The 16,930-nt window shown below is 50.0% G+C and overlaps 1 protein-coding gene across 1 annotated transcript; it reads left to right on the top strand.

Moving 5' to 3' along the window:
• Positions 1-813: 813 nt before the first annotated feature.
• LOC311529080 (uncharacterized protein) lies at positions 814-15,667 on the top strand. Its single transcript, XM_084644761.1, has 3 exons — positions 814-1,038; positions 9,098-9,221; positions 11,068-15,667. Exons 1-3 carry the CDS (start codon positions 963-965, stop codon positions 12,413-12,415), a joined length of 1,548 nt encoding a protein of 515 aa, XP_084500887.1. The 5' UTR covers positions 814-962; the 3' UTR covers positions 12,416-15,667.
• Positions 15,668-16,930: the final 1,263 nt, after the last annotated feature.

The raw sequence follows: 16,930 nt of genomic DNA, 5'->3' as shown, positions 1-16,930 counted from the left end.
AACAATACAGCTGGTTGGAAATTTTTCAGTGGAACATTTGTTCATTGGAAAATACCCTTTCCTTGAAATCAAAATTGTTTACAGGACCGCGTCCATTTCAGCGAATTTTCATTTTCGGAATGAGCAGGGGGGGGAAAAAAAGCATTTTGCTTCAATCTAAACATTCCATTTAAGCCTCATTGGAACGATGCGATTCAGTTTGTGTTTCAAAATGACTTTGGTTTGCAATTTATTTGACGTGACCATGGAATCGTGGCAGTGTAGGGCTGGGCAGGGCCCTGGAGAGATCAGCAAATCCATCCCCCCAGGCTGAGGCAGGACCAGGTCAACCTGACCTAGCTCATCCCTGACAGGTGTTTGTCCAACGTCCAGTGATGGGGCTTCCACCCGCAACCTGCCTTGCAGAAAAAGGGGGAAGAGGGAGAAACACTCTGCTTTCTGCTGAAATTTGAAATGAGGATACCGAGCAGAGAGCCAGGAAGAGCCGCCCGGCTTCACATTAAGGACACTGGGCCACAGGGTGGGTGGTTATAAATTAACTCGTCTCCTTCAGCTCCCTGTCAGTTTATACCAGCTATTTCTACTGCCCTCGGTCACCAGCTCCCGATTTGATAGTGCCCTGCTATAAGGAAAAGGGTTTACAGTTTATGTCATTGACACACTGGGAAATTCCCGGAGCCATCTGTTCTGCCAAAGACCCACATTCCCAACCCTGGTTTTCCCCTCCTCACTTTGTCACGGGACAGGAGCGGGGAGGTGGTAAAATCCAGCCTACACACCCACGCAGAACCAAAATTGAAACCATATGTTCAATAAAGGCCGGGCGCTGCACCCTGCCTCTCGTCCTTGGAGGTCTGCTGTTGCTGTGTCCAGATCTAAGAGGGAGCCGAGCGAAACGCTGTGAAAGCACGACCTGCTTAACAGCCTCCCTCTTGCTGCCGCTGGCCCCTGCTTGCCGGAAGATGAAGGGCACGTCTATCGCTTCTTTCTTGCTGCTTGCACTGGTGGTGACCTGGACCGTGGAAAACCGAGTCGAAGGTGAGCTGCTTTGAAGTAGAAAGTGCTGAAGGAAAGGCCGGGTTTCCTGGGATGGGGGGAAAGAGCTGCGGTTGAAGCTGATTAATGGTCCTGCTCTGTGGTGTTGTTGCAGAAAGCACAGATTCCTTTAAGGAAGGAACAGGCCCGGTGTTCTGGGCGTGAGGCATAGCCAGCCCAGCAAAGAAATCCAAACAAGCCTGGGCTACAGTTCCTTTTCTGAGTCAGGCGAGGGAAAGAGAAAGTTTCAGGATTCGTCGGACGCACACACACTGAGTGTCAGGGCTGCTACACGGCGAGTCAGACACACAGCGTATCAGATCTACACCCAGAGACAGACAAAAAAGAAAGTTTAGACAAGGCTTGTAATGTTAAACAGAAATTTTTTAAAAAGTAGCTGAAAGATTTCCTAGATCCGTGCTTTTTACGCTTTTTTTCTGGGGACCCAGTTGAAGAAACTTGTGGACGCCCGCGACCCAGCGGAGCTGGGGATGGGAGGTTTGGGGCGTGGGAGGGGCTCAGGGCTGGGGCAGAGGGTTGGGGTGCGGGGGTGAGAGCTGCAGGGTGGGGTTGGGGTTGAGGGGTTTTGGGGTGCAGGAGGGGGCTGTGGGTTTGGGGTGGGCTCAGGGCTGGGGCAGAGGGTTGGTGTGCGGGAGGGGGTCAGGGCTCTGGGCTGGGGGTGCAGCTCTGGGGTGGGGCCAGGAATGAGGGGTTTGGGGTGCAGGAAGGGGCCAGTGGCAGCAAGAGGGAGGCTGTTAAGCAGTGGGGCTCAGGGCTGGGGCAGGGGGTTGGGGTGCGGAAGGGGGTCAGGGCTCTGGGCTGGGGGTGCAGCTCTGGGGTGGGGCCAGGAATGAGGGGTTTGGGGTGCAGGAAGGGGCCAGTGGCAGGAAGAGGGAGGCTGTTAAGCAGTGGGGCTCAGGGCTGGGGCAGGGGGTTGGGGTGTGGAAGGGGGTCAGGGCTCTGGGCTGGGGGTGCAGCTCTGGGGTGGGGCCAGGAATGAGGGGTTTGGGGTGCAGGAAGGGGCCAGTGGCAGCAAGAGGGAGGCTGTTAAGCAGTGGGGCTCAGGGCTGGGGCAGGAGGTTGGGGTGCGGACTTACTTCGGGCGACTCCTGGTCAGCGGCACAGCCGGGGTTGAAGGCAGGCTTCCCGCCTGTCCTGGCACCACAGACCGCTCTGCGCCCCGGGAGCGGCCAGCAGCCGATCCAGCTCCTCGGCAGAGGCGCGCGAGTGGCTCTGTGCAGCTCTCGCCCGCAGACACTGCCCCCCCCTCCCAGGTCCCAGTGGCCCCCCCGCCTAGGAGCCGGACCGGCTGCTGGCCGCTTCCAGGGTGCAGCGCAGTGTCAGAACAGGCAGGGACTAGCCCACCTTCGCCGGGCAGCACCCCTGCCGGGACTTTTAACGGCCCGGTCGGTGTTGCTGACCAGACCCGCCACGACCCAGTGCCTTCCATTCCGCCCCCCAGTATTGGGTCGTGACCCACAGTTTGAAAACCACTGGGCTGGATAGTCAGATCTACCCTCGGCAAGAACGGGTGTGCATCTGGGTGCCTAAAGATCATGCACCTTGGCCCACACGTAATTAGGGATAACTGGTCCTCTGGGCATTCAGTTAGCACAGTGGTGTTCACAGGCTCATGGTAAAGGCTTGTATTTGTGCATCCCAGGGCCAGAAAATGTGGCCAATTATCTGCATAAGAATATTGCAGGACAGTAAGGTGATATGTGACAGGGAGGCTGGTGACATCTGAATGTGGGTATGAGTTGAATCTATCAAACATACAAAAATTAACATGGACTGAGTGTGCATACACAGCCGTATAACTGCCTGCCCCCCTTCCGTGGTGGGAAACTCGGATAGAAGTGAATCAGGCTGAAGCCAATAGGGATCTAAAGAAATGTAACTGGGTTTGAAGAGGCAGCATCGTCTGCTGGGTTCAAGGCTGGTTTCCTTGAGGAACCTTCTTGAAGAAGTGCGTTGCTGCGTATTGCATGACAAGGGTGTCACCGAGTCCTTGGGCGATGCCCTGGAGCTGCTCCCTATGATGCCAGTCAGGACTCTGGGGAAGTCTCCTCTCTGGGAGCAGCCTGTCTGCAGGATACACAGCTCATACGGCTTCCACATTCCTGAGTCTGACCTCAGAGCATTCAGCATCCTCTGGCCCTCCGTGCGCTTCCCACAGCGAGTCCGCCCAGGCAGGGTCTTGGGAAAGCCAGAGGGTCCTGCCCCCCCTGACTCTGCAGTCAGAGGTGACTCTTAGCCAACCAGTAAAACAGAAGGTTTATTAGATGACAGGAACATGGTCTAACACAGAGCTTGTAGGTGCAGAGAACAGGACCCCTCAGCTGGGTCTATTTTGGGGGGCAGTGAGCCAGACAACCACGTCTGCACTTCACTCCATGTCCCCAGCCAGCCCCAAACTGAAACTCTCTCCAGCCCCCCCTCCTCTGGGCTTTGTCCCTTTCCCGGGCCAGGAGGTCACCTGATTCCTTTGTTCTCCAACCCTTTAGCTCTCACCTTGCAGGGGGGAAGGGCCAGGCCATCAGTTGCCAGGAAACAGGGTGTCGGCCATTCTCTGTGTCCAGACCCCTGCACACACCTGCCCTCTAGGGCTCTGCAATGATCATACACCCTTATCCCACCACCTAGATACTTAAGAACTGCATTGGGGAAACTGAGGCACCCCCACACTATTCAGAGGAAACACTATGAACAGTCCCGCTTTGTCACAAATGGTAATCAGAGACAGTCCTAGCTCAACAGGAATGGAGCCTAAACTTTTACCGGGGGCCCCCACAGAAGAGCTGGTATAGAGACTGAGAAATAACAGGACCTTCAGAATCCTTGGCTGCATATAATGGTACATACCAGACTATTACTTTCGCTGTTCTTCTTAGGATTGCAAAAGCTGTGTCCTGCTAGAAGTAGCAGGGATCTCTGTGATATTCCTCATAGAGGCATTTCAATAAAGAGTCATTTTGTGGGCTCTATCTAGGATTTAACAGGGAGGTTTATCTAAACCAGTGATTCTGAGCTATTCTCTTTTCCATCCCAAGACCCCTCCACCCAACTAACTGGGACCCCGTCTAGCAATAGGGCCTGGGCAAGGCAGGGTGGTCATGACCTCCAGGTTGGGAATCTTATAGTTTGAACCATTCTACAGAGTTCTAGAGCAGGGGTAGATTTCTCTATTCAATCAATAAGATATTTCAAAACCCCTGTAGAAGGGTTCTCATGTTCTATTAAATTCTGCAGGACTGTCCCATAGGGCTTTATCCAGTTCATGTGGGTGTGCATTTGATTTTGTTTTGCTTTAATTATTTTTAAACCTTCCATCATCTTGATCTCCTCCTTTTCTCACGATGCGACTTCTGCCCTTCTTGCTTCCTTCTTGGTCATAATTACGCTGCCCAGGGCCAGCAGGCAGCTGCAGAAGACTGTAGTGTGTCTGACTTCCCTTGTGACGTCTCCAGTCAAGATGTTTATAAACAGAAAGAGGAGCAAGCTGCCAAGTTGCACTGTGGGCCAGAGTAAGAACTTGTCCAAAGCTGGGGGATGTCAGAGCCAGGGTTTTTTGCTTTGCAGCGACAGGGGCCAGTATAGAATCAGATCCGCACTTTCCCCAAAGTTCATGGAAGGGGAAGGTTCAGATCTGGGGCTTGGGTCAGGCCTGTTTCTACTTATGATAAAAAGAATGGCTCAGATTCTGGTCCCCCACTGCTCAGGGGGTGCATAAGGGCCACGAAAGGCTGCAATGGCCCCAGAGAGGATTCCACTGGCACAGGATTGGCATACCACCCTACACTGCCCCCTTGCAGCCCTCAGGAGGAGTTGGGAAGGGGTGGGGCTGTAGCACTTGGAATTGTGGGGGTCCTGGAGCAGCCCACTGGCTACTAACCCCTGGAGTAGGCACTATCCAGGCAGTTTAGCTTAAAGCTGCGTTTCCTTCTCTTCTGTCGGCACAGCAGCTCCTGAGGGGCCAGCACAGACCCTAGCTCAGTGGGAGTAATTGTGAGTATCCCCACAAGTTTCAGAACATCCCCGGTAATGCTGGCTGGGAAGAGGGGGGACAGATTAATCTATACTCAGTGGGGCACAGCTGAGAATACTAGATTCAGGACAGACTGCTGAGCAATAGGACAGACTCACCCCAAACTGGTGGTTATTCTAGCATTAGATTACACCAAGCCGGTAGCAAAAGTGGACTTCTGTCTTATTGAATGGTTAAAGGAAACATATACATGCAAGTGATTGCAAAGGTCTTATATCAGGTTTGTAGCCATGATGGAATAAACTACTAGTCTGCAAAAGTCTCTCTGGAATCATTCACCTCAGTCCTAGTTAGACATCCAGTCCAGAGAAATGAAGCATAAAATGAAAACAAAACAGCGATGTCTCAGGTGTCTTTTCATATCCTCTGCCATGTGCATGGAAAAATTACTGTCCCAAACAAAGCCGCACAGCCCCCTGTTTGTGGAAAGTTACTGGCCCAAGATGGAGTCCAGGGTCACATGAACATATCACATGTCCTTGCGTGGTTGGCTGACTCACAGGGCTTGGCCATTGGCCCCTTTGGTGTCTGAGGCATCCTCAGGGAGAGCTATCTGGACAGGATGAGTTTCTTTTATGGCCCATTGTGAGAGCTGAGTGTCCTTGATGGCCCACCGACACAGAGCTGTCTAGCCTTGATGTATATCTATTCGAGAGGTGTCACCCAGGAACAAACACATCTGAGATGCAAATACATTCCTAACTTCAGATATAAAGACGACACATGGATTTAAGCAGGATCGTCATACTTAGCAGATAATAACTTTTCCACTGACACCTTACATGACATACTTTGCACAAGATTTGTCGCAATTGTGTAACAGTAGTAGCACTAATGGTACAAATGGTCACCTTTACTCATCCACTGTCACACCGAGAGCTAAACACTGGGGTGTATAGGCTGCAGAGTGCTTACAGAGCCAGGCTCAGCCAGCCAGATACACCCTGTGGAGAGCAAACAGCCCAACCCCTTAGAGTCGCGTCCCAATTCGAACCACCTCTCCCCCGGCAAGCCATACTTTACTCTCTGGGCGTGCACGCAGGGGATGTATGCACAGCAATAAGAGAGCTGGCTGAGGTTGCAGAATTGCTGCGCAGATGTTCAGGCACAGGCTGGAGTCCGAGCTCTGGGACCCCACAAGGGGGGAGGGTCCAAGAACCCCGGCTCCAGTCCAAGCCAATTTTTAGCCCTGCAGCCCGAGCCTGAGTTGGCTGACACCTGGCCAGCCGCAGAGTCTTTCATTCCACCGCAGACGTACCTCAGTGGCTAAGGGTCAGACCCTGCCCTCCCCCCGACCTTGCTCCTGTGGAGTAGCACGTTACTCTGTGAGCAATCCTCTCGCTTGCCAAAGGGTCCCTCCCTGCCGTCGCAGAATGTGGTCCTTGATGTTGAATGTTTGATGACTCTGTTGCACTTACTACAGGAGATATTTGTTTAACTTCCTTGAAATGGAATAAAACCAGACACCCCAGCCTAGTCCTCCACTAGGGCTGATTGTGAAGGAAGACCCTTTGACTATTTGGCCTCGGCTGAACTAATTCACAGGAACGCACAAACAACTCAGGAACAAAAATGACCAAGAGAAAGTTACTGGGCTGAAGCAATGATTTTTAATTTACCTCAAGGGAGCGCGGAAGACATGCCAATCCAAACAAGCTCTAAGGCCAAGGCACACACAATGCTTCATTGTGCAACCGCTGCTTCCGTTGCACGGCAAGTAGCCTCAGTGAAGTCACTGGGCCCGCTTGCAGGAGTAAAGTCTCCCCGGTGGGAGGAGGGACTGCACCGTTTGGCCCGTATTGAGCAAGCTGCTCTTTGTGCAGCGTTATGTTTTCAGGAGCCGCGTCTTAGAAAGGCGACGCGTGTGGTTTCTACGGCTAGCATGTTAATACCTCAGCACGGGCGATCGTTATGGGAAACCTCAGAGAAGGTCGCCAAAGGTGTGTTCTTTGCACCTTTCCCCAGATCCTAGGGAGTGCGCAGGGACTGAGCGTGTGCCTACAGAGCAGGCGGGAGGGGCCTTGGCTCGAGCTAGAGTGCGAAAAATCACCACGTAGTCGGCGCGGCACGAACACCTTCTCAGGCGAGCCCCCCCGAGTACCAGGCTGCCCAACCCCGGGGGCATGGACTCAGCCACTGCCGTCACGCAGCTATTTTTAGCACGCTACCTGGCGCGACCCCGTCTGGGCGGCACCCTTCCAGCTGCTTGGCAGACATACGCGCTATGGCGATAGGCGCCTGTGTGAAAACCCTACGTTAAGAGACGAGGTGGGTGGAGTTTGTCTGTAGGGGAGCCATTGCCGGGGAAAAGGCGATGGACAGGTTTGGCAGCAGTGGAGCACGTGTACCTCATGCTGCCCCGTCAATGATCCGGCCTCAGCCCTGCCCTGTAGAGCCCCTCATCCTCCGCCACCTTTGTCCCGAGGGGGCCAACAAAGGGGCCACCCAACGGCCGCTGGAGCAGTTGCTTTCGTGACTAAGGCACGAGCCACTAGGAACTGGACTGAGACCCTTTAATTTGTTTCACAAATGCCACCAAGAGAGACGAGGTGGGGGAGGTGATATCTTTTATTGGACCAGCTTCTGTCGGTGCGAGAGACCAGCTTTGGAGCTACCCAGAGCTCTTCTGCAGGGCTGGGAAAGGGACGTGTCACCCCTAAATACAAGGGGGAACAGAGTGTTTAGCGTAAGTAGTTACCGCTTATCTCAAGGGACCATTCACGGTGAAGTGGCCCGTTAACATCCCTCCAGTCAGAGGGAGGAAAGGGGGAGAGGCTTGTTAGTGAGCTATAGATGGTTGTAATAATCCATAAATCCAGTGTCTCTATTCCAGGGGTGGGCAAACTACTGCCCGCGTCCAGCCCGTCAGACCTTTTAATCCGGCCCCTCAAGCTCCACTGTCCCGCTCCGGTGCTCCAGCCAGGGAGTGGGGTCAGGGGCTTGCTTCGCTCTGCCCGCCCAGTGCTCCTGCGTGATGGGCGTGAGGACACACATGTTACTCCAGCAGCCCAACACAAACATGCCTCATGCACCATCAGAGCCTGGAAGGTGCAAGCCCAGGTGCCTGCTACTTGTTGGCTTAGGTGACTTTCCCAGCACCCAGAGGCGACTCAGTTGTGGGCTATCGGGATCTACCTGGGAGGCAATTTCTGAGAGCAGGGGGGCTGGTGAATTTCAGTGAGTTCCTATGACTGGACGCTGACGCCCGACAAATCCAGGCTAGAGAGAGGGCCCAGTTTTTTCACAGTGAGTCCAATCTTGTAAAACGGCAGTTTGATTTTGAAACAAACTTATGTTGTCTCCGTTTGAACCTGGATTGTTAATTCCGTGAGCATTCATGGCCCGCCATACAATTTCCATACCCAGATGTGGCCCTCAGGGCAAAACATTTGCCCAGCCCTGCTCTATTCGGTCCAAGATTTTTAGTGTCTCATGTAGTTATGAATTTAAGCTCCCAGGCTAATCTTTTGACAGTGATGTGCAGGTTTCCTTTGAGGCTGAGGACACGCTAGGTCTGACCTCTTTGTGAGAAGTATTCACACCCAGGTGATGCAGTGTGTTTGTCTTTTATCATTTTCCTGTGTGAGTTCATTTGGGAGTGTGGTGATTGTCTGGTTTTACCCACATAGTTGCTATTGGGGCATTTAGCGACGATGCCGTTCAGATTTGAACTGCAGACCTGCAAGCAAGCGTCTCTATGCGTTCCCCATCCATCCAGAGCCCACTGGGGGCTTTTATTTAATGATGGCTCAAGAATCTTTTGTTTTCACATGCTTTTGCTAGGGTCTTCCCCTCCATTCTTACAGCACTCACTTAGCCCTGACGAGAACGTTCTTGCTAGGATTTGTTTTCACTGATGCAGCACACGTCATTTTAAGATTGCAAAATTTGATAGCAGGCTTTGGAATCCCTTCTCCAGGCAGGAGGAGAAAGGGGATGATTTGCAGCTTTCGTTACATCCAGAGCATGAGCTGACACTAACCTTGATTTTTTTTCTTCTTTTTTTTGCCTTAGGACAACCCAAAGCACCTGTGAAGTGCAAAAAATTATGCACCAAATTTTCAAGCACAGAAATACCCCAGAAACGGTTGAAGACCTATAGGAAGACAGAACCATCATGTCCTAAAGCCGCTATCATGTAAGTACTTTTCTACCATGTGGTCCTCTTTTAATATTAAATTCAGAATCGATTAATTTAATTTGCAACTCTGAAAATAAATGGGCCGAAATCCTGCAAAGGGCCTCGTTTTGGTGCAAAACACATTCTGGAAACTGCCCACAGGCCCCAGCTGAACTCAGGGCCCCATCATGCTAGCTGTTGTACACACACATAGTGAGGCAGGAGCGCTTATTGAAGACGCTCCCTACGTCGACAGGAGAGCTTCTCCCCCTCCCGGCCAGGTGGTAGCTATGTCGGCGGGAGAAGTCCTCCCGTCGACAGTGCTGTCTACACCAGGAGTTAGGTCGGTATCACTGCGTTGCTCTGGGGTGTGGATTTTCCCTGAGTAATGTAGTTATACTGACATGAATGGGTAGTGTGTAGACCAAGCCTAAGTGTTTTGGTCAAGGTTATACAGGAAGCCTGTGGCAGAATCAGGACCTGAAGAGTAGGCCTCTGCCTTAAGCACAAGTCCAGCCTTCCACTCTGGGAGCCCCTGGGAACTCATTAATTTGTTTTAAAAGCCTACAGAATTATAGGTAGGTCGTATGGGACTCTCAACCCTTTGATGACAGGGGTGGGATCTGAAGGAGGTCTTGGAACCTGACAATTGCTACATGTGGTTTTAATTTATAAACCTTTCAGCTGAAAATATGAAAGTCTTGATTTAAAAATGATACCTTGGTGCCTCATGGTAACTGTAGTTTGGGTGCTTCAAGCTCCCATTTTCCTCAATGGCCTGGGCTCCCTGGATGGACTACATCTCCCATGTTGCACTGTTCTCCCCTCTTGATGCAACACATCATAGAAGTCCCTGGTTGCAGTGCCTCATGGGAGATGTCGTCTAGCTGGGGAATCCAGCCCCAGGGGGTGGAGGGAGGGGGAATGAGGCAGTCAGGATACAACTCCCATGAGGCACCATGGCAGAATTTCCAAATCACAGCTTTTCCATTTCGGTTTCCAGCTGAAAGCTCTTCAGGTTTGGGGCATTCGGTTTTTTTGTTTGTTTGTTTGTTTGGTTTTTTTTGGGGGGGGGGGGGTTCTGCACAAAAAGTCAAACATTTCCCAGGAAAGGGGAAATTTCTGAAAAATTGCATTGAGCCAAAAACCCACCAGCTCTAGTCAGGAAAGCTGAGTTCTGTTCCCTGCCTGGCGAGTGACCTGCCTCTTTCCCCTCCCACTGTTTATCTGCTCTATTTAGATGGTAAATGTTTTGGGCCAGGGACTGTCTCTAGTTCTGTACATGTTGTACAACAGAGCCCTGATCTCAGTAGGGGCCTGTAGGTGCTAAATAATAAATAACAATCTGGCGTCAGTGAGGCACAAACATGGAACCCCATGATGCCATATTTGCAGCCACTTTACAGAGCACAATTGTACTTTAATGTTACAGTCTGGCCATGCTCCCATTGCAGCGGGTGGCAAAATTCCCTTCGGTTTCAGTGGGAACAGGATCCGACCCTATATGTTATTACACAGTCAGCCCCTTTTAACTTCATTACAGCATCCTCAGGTGAAAATCGGGTCAACTGCCCCATTTCAAAATAGTTACTTTAACAACGAAAAGGAAAAAGAAAGTCTATCCTCAGGAAATTATTCATCACATCAAATCATGACTCAAATGCCAACTGATTAGATCTCTATCTCCTGTACACCAGAACATGGCTATATTTAACTTTCAGAAGGCATTGGGAAAATGGAATGTCTCTAGCTTCTGCCAAGGTAGCCTGAGCTTCCTCATGGCTGTTTTTATCCAGGCTTTGCATATTTATCAGCTCTTCCTTTCTGTTTCTTGTGATTGTTGCTGTTTCTGGTCTCTCTTCAGATTTGTCACTCAGAAGAATAAAGAGTTCTGTGTAGATCCAGAGGCGAGCTGGGTGAAGGAAGCAGTCCGACAGCTAAACCAAGCAAGTGCCCCTCTGAATCCGCCACTTTCAAGCACCGTCAAATCTGCCGTGGTGCAAGAAGGGGCAGGCGTTTTTCACAGATTAGTGGGCGATGCCGTCTCTAAACCAACACCGCCCAGTATTCCGGCCAGGCTCACTCATGGGGCTGGCATACCCGTTTCACAAGCAATACATGTTCCTGTTGTGAGGACGGAGGAGCCCAACATAGCCATATTGTCTAGGCAAGAGGCCAAGAGGTCTTCTTCAAAATCCTCCTCTGCATTACAAGCGACTGTTACTCCATCTACTATCCACCCTGAGCCGGTTGCCAATGGCAGCAAAGTTTCCATAAGATCTATTACAACGCCAGCAGCTGACGTACCAGACAGCACTTCCAGCAGATTTCATTCAGATCCCACCCCTGTCATGAAAAGCTCTGAGAGTTTCGTAGGATCTAGAAACAAGTCCACAGGATCTACTATCAGTCCAACAACTGATATACCTGGCACAGCTCCCAGCAGATTTCATTCAGATCCCACCCCTGTCATCAAAGGGTTTGAGAGTCCCATACGACCGACATATAATTCTGTAGGCTCTACTAGAAATCAAACAGCTGATGGACTTGCCAGTGCTCCCAGTAGACTTATTTCAGATGCTCCATCCATTGTAAATGGCCCTGAGATTGCTGAGTTATCACCTACGTTCCTGACAATACCGTCTCCACTAGAATCTGTTCCCAGCAAGCCTGTTATAGGCCTCGCATCTATGGGGCAAGTGACTGAGAACGCTACCATGAAACCCACAGCTGTTCTAAAAGGAAGTGATACCACCAACGGATCCACTCCACACCCCACATCTCCTGGAGGAGAAAGTAGTTCTGTCAGTCCAAACAGTGGTGATGAAAGAGATGCTGTCAGTGACTCTACGGCTGATGCTCACACAGGTAGCTACTTATCTCCTTTAGGAGAGAGAGATCCTTCTCGCGCTTTTCCTGAATCCATTTCACCTGCAGAAACGTCAGAGCTTTCCTTCAAAAGCTTCACACTTCAGAACAGAGCAGAGGAGCCTTCAGATGGTCCCTTGGCGTCCAGCATTTTGCCTGCATCCCAAACCCACATCCTCAAACTTGCTTTGCTGGTGAGCATTCTGGGTATTTGCAGTGCCGCTGTATGGATGTATGTAAAGCCCAAAGACTGCCCTGAAGAGTCAGCTAAAGAAATGGTACAAGGCTTGCTCTTTAATAAGCAGCGCTCTCGAACTAGTGAATATGCTATGGAAGCCGTCTGAATCCTTCATGGCGTGGACTTGGGTTTCTACTGTTAGAAGGTGGACTCTAGGACATTACTGTAAGCGGGAGCAGGGAGGCTAAACCTGGCACTAATCAGGTTTATACTGAACTAAGCCAAAAAACAATGCAAGGCAAATGGGCTGAGGTAGAGAGACGCTAAGGAAACTTGAGTCACTTGTCTTTTATCTTGCGTCATTATATGCAAAGGTGACAGCCGTTGTAGAGAACTCAGCCGCTGCTTGCCAGTCGGTGTCAAAGGCATGGTTCTGAGCCGGTATTGGAATAGCTCCATTCTGGCACGATCCAGCTAAAATCCCAACCAAGCTGCTGTCAAGCCGAATGTTACACCCCCTCGATCCTCTCCCTGCCTTAAGAGTGTGGCCCCAAACGTTGCTCTTGTCACCTCTCTGCTGCTTCGCTCCTTGCACTTTGGGTCCCCATGTGGTGCCATTCTGCTTCGCTTCTGTTTGAGTGATACCTGAGTTGTCACTCAACTGGTTGCTGGCTGTTCCGGTCTTCAAGGGCCAGCCATGCCAATAACTGTTACCGGATCTGACCGCTTTGAGTCCAGTTTTCCAATGTGGCTGCCTACAGTTAGGCCTCTGGATCCAGATGTAGGCAGCTAAACACCCACCTTAGGCAACTAAGAATCAGCACATAGTAGGGTGACCAGATGTCCTGATTTTATAGGGACAGTCCCAGTGTTTGGGACTTTATCTTATATAGGGTGCCCATTACCCCCCACTCCCTGTCCCGATTTTTCACACTTGCTGTCTGGTCACTCTAGCACTTAGTGACCTAATTTTCACAGAATGCTGAGCACCTGCAAGTTGGCACCTGTGAAAAATTGGCTAAAACAAGAATTAAGGTATCTAACTATGGATTCAGGGGATTAACTTTAAGCACCCACATTGAAAAACTGGACTCATTGCGAATCAAATCTCTCCTCCAGCTGTGGTCCCTGGACCTAACCAGTTCCTAGCACGGATGTGATCTTACAGAACAAAGACACGCTGTTGTATATATAAAAAAGAGCCATTGTGATACTTGGGAACCAAAGAAGCCACCAGACACCAAGCATCTAATGATTTTTTTTTTTCATGTGGAACCAGTGCGGAGTCTGCTTGGTGAGCCGTTCTCTTTGACAGTTACAAAAGACAATGAATGGGTAGTTTACTTTCAGAGCACCCAGTAATACATTTGGACTTAGGAGCACAGAAACGAGTCTGCTGGAACAGACCACCATCTATTTAGTCTAGTATTTTGTCTCTGGCAGTGGCCAACGCTGGCTGATCCAGAGGAAGGTGTAAAACTCCTACACTAATGCACCTCTGTATCTATCTGTCGCAGGCTTATATATAGCATCTATCACCATGGTATTAAAGCACTGTAAAGCTACTATAGAACAGATTTTTATGCAAACGGTTATTGATTTTCATACACCTAGACATTACAGAATCTAAGTCCGGTGGGCCAAATCCTGAAGGTCCCTGACTCAATTTTTATTGTCCTCACTCAGGACAAATTTCCATTGACCTCATAGACAAGATAGACAAGGCATAGGTACTGAGGTTACCCCAATTAGGAACCAGCAGACACACTTGTCGGGGAACTCTGACCCAGAAGCTGGGCTGATGGGATTCATCCCAACAATATTTGTTTTTGATTGTAATCCAGTTCCCTTCCCCTTGGTTGTTAGTTTTGTAGTGGGGGCTGGAGGTAACTTGGTACAAGGGATTCAGAGTGTGATCAGATATGGTTTATACTTGAGTTTTATGTGTGAAATTCAACCCTGTGCAGAGGGCCAGTACCCAGTGACTAATGCATTACTTTAGCCCTATTTCGAAGTACATAGGCCTTCATGCACGGGGGGTGAATTTAGCCCTATGGGAAGAGGAACCCATCGGTTGTCAGAATGATGTACAAAGGATAGTTCTTTAAATACAAAATCTAGCCTATTGTTTTTATTGTCCATATTTTTAGAAATGTAATGCAAATGCAGAGTGCAGGCTACTGATCTCCAAACCCGCCCCTTTTTAGTGAACGTAAGCGAGGTCTGGGACTGATAGATGCTTTCAGTTCAAAACTGTGTCCTCTAGGTGTTCTAGCAAGGAGGGGCTTAACGCAATGATCACGGACTTCATCACAGAAGTCACTTGTATAAATACCTGATGAGGCTTGTATTGGTTTTTTTTTCCCTTCAGCATCCAGTCTTATGACCTAAGGGGGCTTGAGTCAGCAATGAGACTAGCTGGAGTTAGATACTGCAGGAAGGAGGACTGGTGACTGAGCAGCTATTGTCTTCCCTCTTCCCACTAAGCCAGTACTGGACTAATGACCCAGGAGGCTGTTAAGGGGCACTTTGATGTGAGACGTGCAGACCTAAAACTGAGGTCTGGGCCACTGAAAGATCCCATGACACTTCTTGTGAGAGAAGGGGCTTTAGTTCCAGTGTCCTGGCCCAATGTTGTCTCAGATAGTTAGATTCTGCCCCCTACATGCCTCCTGCAGCTGTTTGTATAGGGCATTCATCTGCTGCAATGGCTAGTCCTCCTTTCTTGATCGAAACTGTTACGGTGCCTTGCGGTGTGTGGCGAAACAGCTGGCTCCTTCCATTGCAGGGGTGGGTGCAGTGACCCTTAGGTGTGGTCTGCACCGGGCAGGAGCAAGCCTAATGCCTCTAGAAGTAGGGTAGTTGTCGAGCAGGTGTTGCTAGCACGTTTGCCCTCCCCCACGGTGCTCTAGCCTCTTGGCCATGCCCCCTTATCCAGTCCACACTCACCCAGGCAGAGTTGATTGCCCCTAGCTGTGCTAAGTGTCATTTTTACGCGCAGGGCTGCAAGCATCCATGTTGTGCAGGATAAGGCAGCCCGGGAGTTCTTGGGACAGCTAACTGGCCAGCATGTTGGCGGAACTTTTCAATTACTTTCAGCTAATAACAGGCTAGTAATTTTTTTAAACAGTTGCAGTTTCTTAGCAAATGCAAGCTCACATTGGGCCCAATCCGCCACCACTGAAATCAGAGGGGAATTTTGCCGTTGACTTTTACTGGTGCAGGCTCGGGCTTATTATTTCTTTAAAAAATCCTGCACAATGGTCATCTTGGCAGGGTGCGGGTGGACCTTTGTTCTATTGGGGTGATGGAAACAATGGATTTCAATTGCATTCTCTGTAGTGTTTAAAGTGTTATTTAATTTAAAGCACAAGGTGAAAAGGATTGGCGTGTGCTAAGATGTAGTCATGTGCCCGGTAAATGTATCCTATTCTGTTTTGTATTTTCATAAGAAAAAAACAATAAAATTCTATGACAAAAGTCAATGTCTTCATCAAAGGATGTAGTCAGGCTGTTGCCGGCACCCAGTGCCAGAGGCAAACAACAGCAGGGGTTCATTGCCCGGTATGCGTCACCCAATAATCACAACGGGGTGGAGAAGCTGAAAAGTTTATTTGCAGCTGCAAAGAAGGTACAGGGAGAACAGAATCTCAAATCCTGTACACAGAGCAGGAAGTTACACAGGCTTTTATACATCCTTTCTTCAGCGTACTTATCCCATAGCAAGCTGCCCTAAGTAGCCATATATCCAGCCAATCCAGTTACCAGCTAGTTCCCTTGTTTTCTGTACCATCTGTTAAACCATACATAAAGCTGCTTTATTCAGCATTGTTCTTCCATATCTGCCCTGTTTGGCCTTGTTTAGTTTCAGGCAGTCTGACTCTGCAACATATTGTTGCAGATCCTCAGCAGAACTGCTTTGAGTGCCTCCAAGAAGGGGGGCCAAGGACACTTGGGCCTAGCACACATAACTGCTGCGAGTGCCTCCAGGTGGGAGGGGGGCCAAGGACACTTGGGCCTAGTGCGAGGGGGCTTCATCGACACTCGTGGTCTTCCATCCCCTTGAGTTACCTAGTGGCCATGCCCCAGTGTCCCCAACAACTACTCCCTCCTTTGAGAACACTCAACAGCCTTGGCTCTGAGTTTTCTCACTTGGGCTACTTATTTCTTTACAATAGGACTTTGCATAAGCACTTTGTGATAGCCCTGAAGAGAATGACTTATTAACTTTTGCAAAAGGGCCCTGACACATGATACTGCACAGCATAATACCAGTAATAGAAGCAATACAGGAAAGAGAAGTTTCAATAACAGGCTAAATAAACCACCAAGTCAAGACGACAAACCCCAGCCTGAAAACAAGGTTTGTAACCAATCACTCTCAGGGTCAGTATAGGCAACCTGTGCTCCGGCTCGGGCATGGGCCTCAGCCTGTACCACCTTTTCATAGATCTCATAACTGCTATCATTTACATATACACAACATCGGGGCCTGACGAGGGCACAAACCCCTCCTTGGGATGCCCAGAGATAGTCCAAAGCCAGCCTGTTTTGGAGGGAAAACATCCTGAGCTGCTGTACCTTTTTATTTAATGTTTTTACTGCTGACCCTAAATCACTAACCGAGTCCTCTAACTCTAAGGCCACTTTCTCAAGTACCATTTGCAGCCTTACAGTATAG

This window comes from Lepidochelys olivacea (genome assembly GCF_965140295.1).
Source record: "Lepidochelys olivacea isolate rLepOli2 genome assembly, chromosome: 12".
NCBI lineage: Eukaryota > Metazoa > Chordata > Testudines > Cheloniidae > Lepidochelys > Lepidochelys olivacea.
This window is presented reverse-complemented; position numbering and strand designations above follow the sequence as displayed.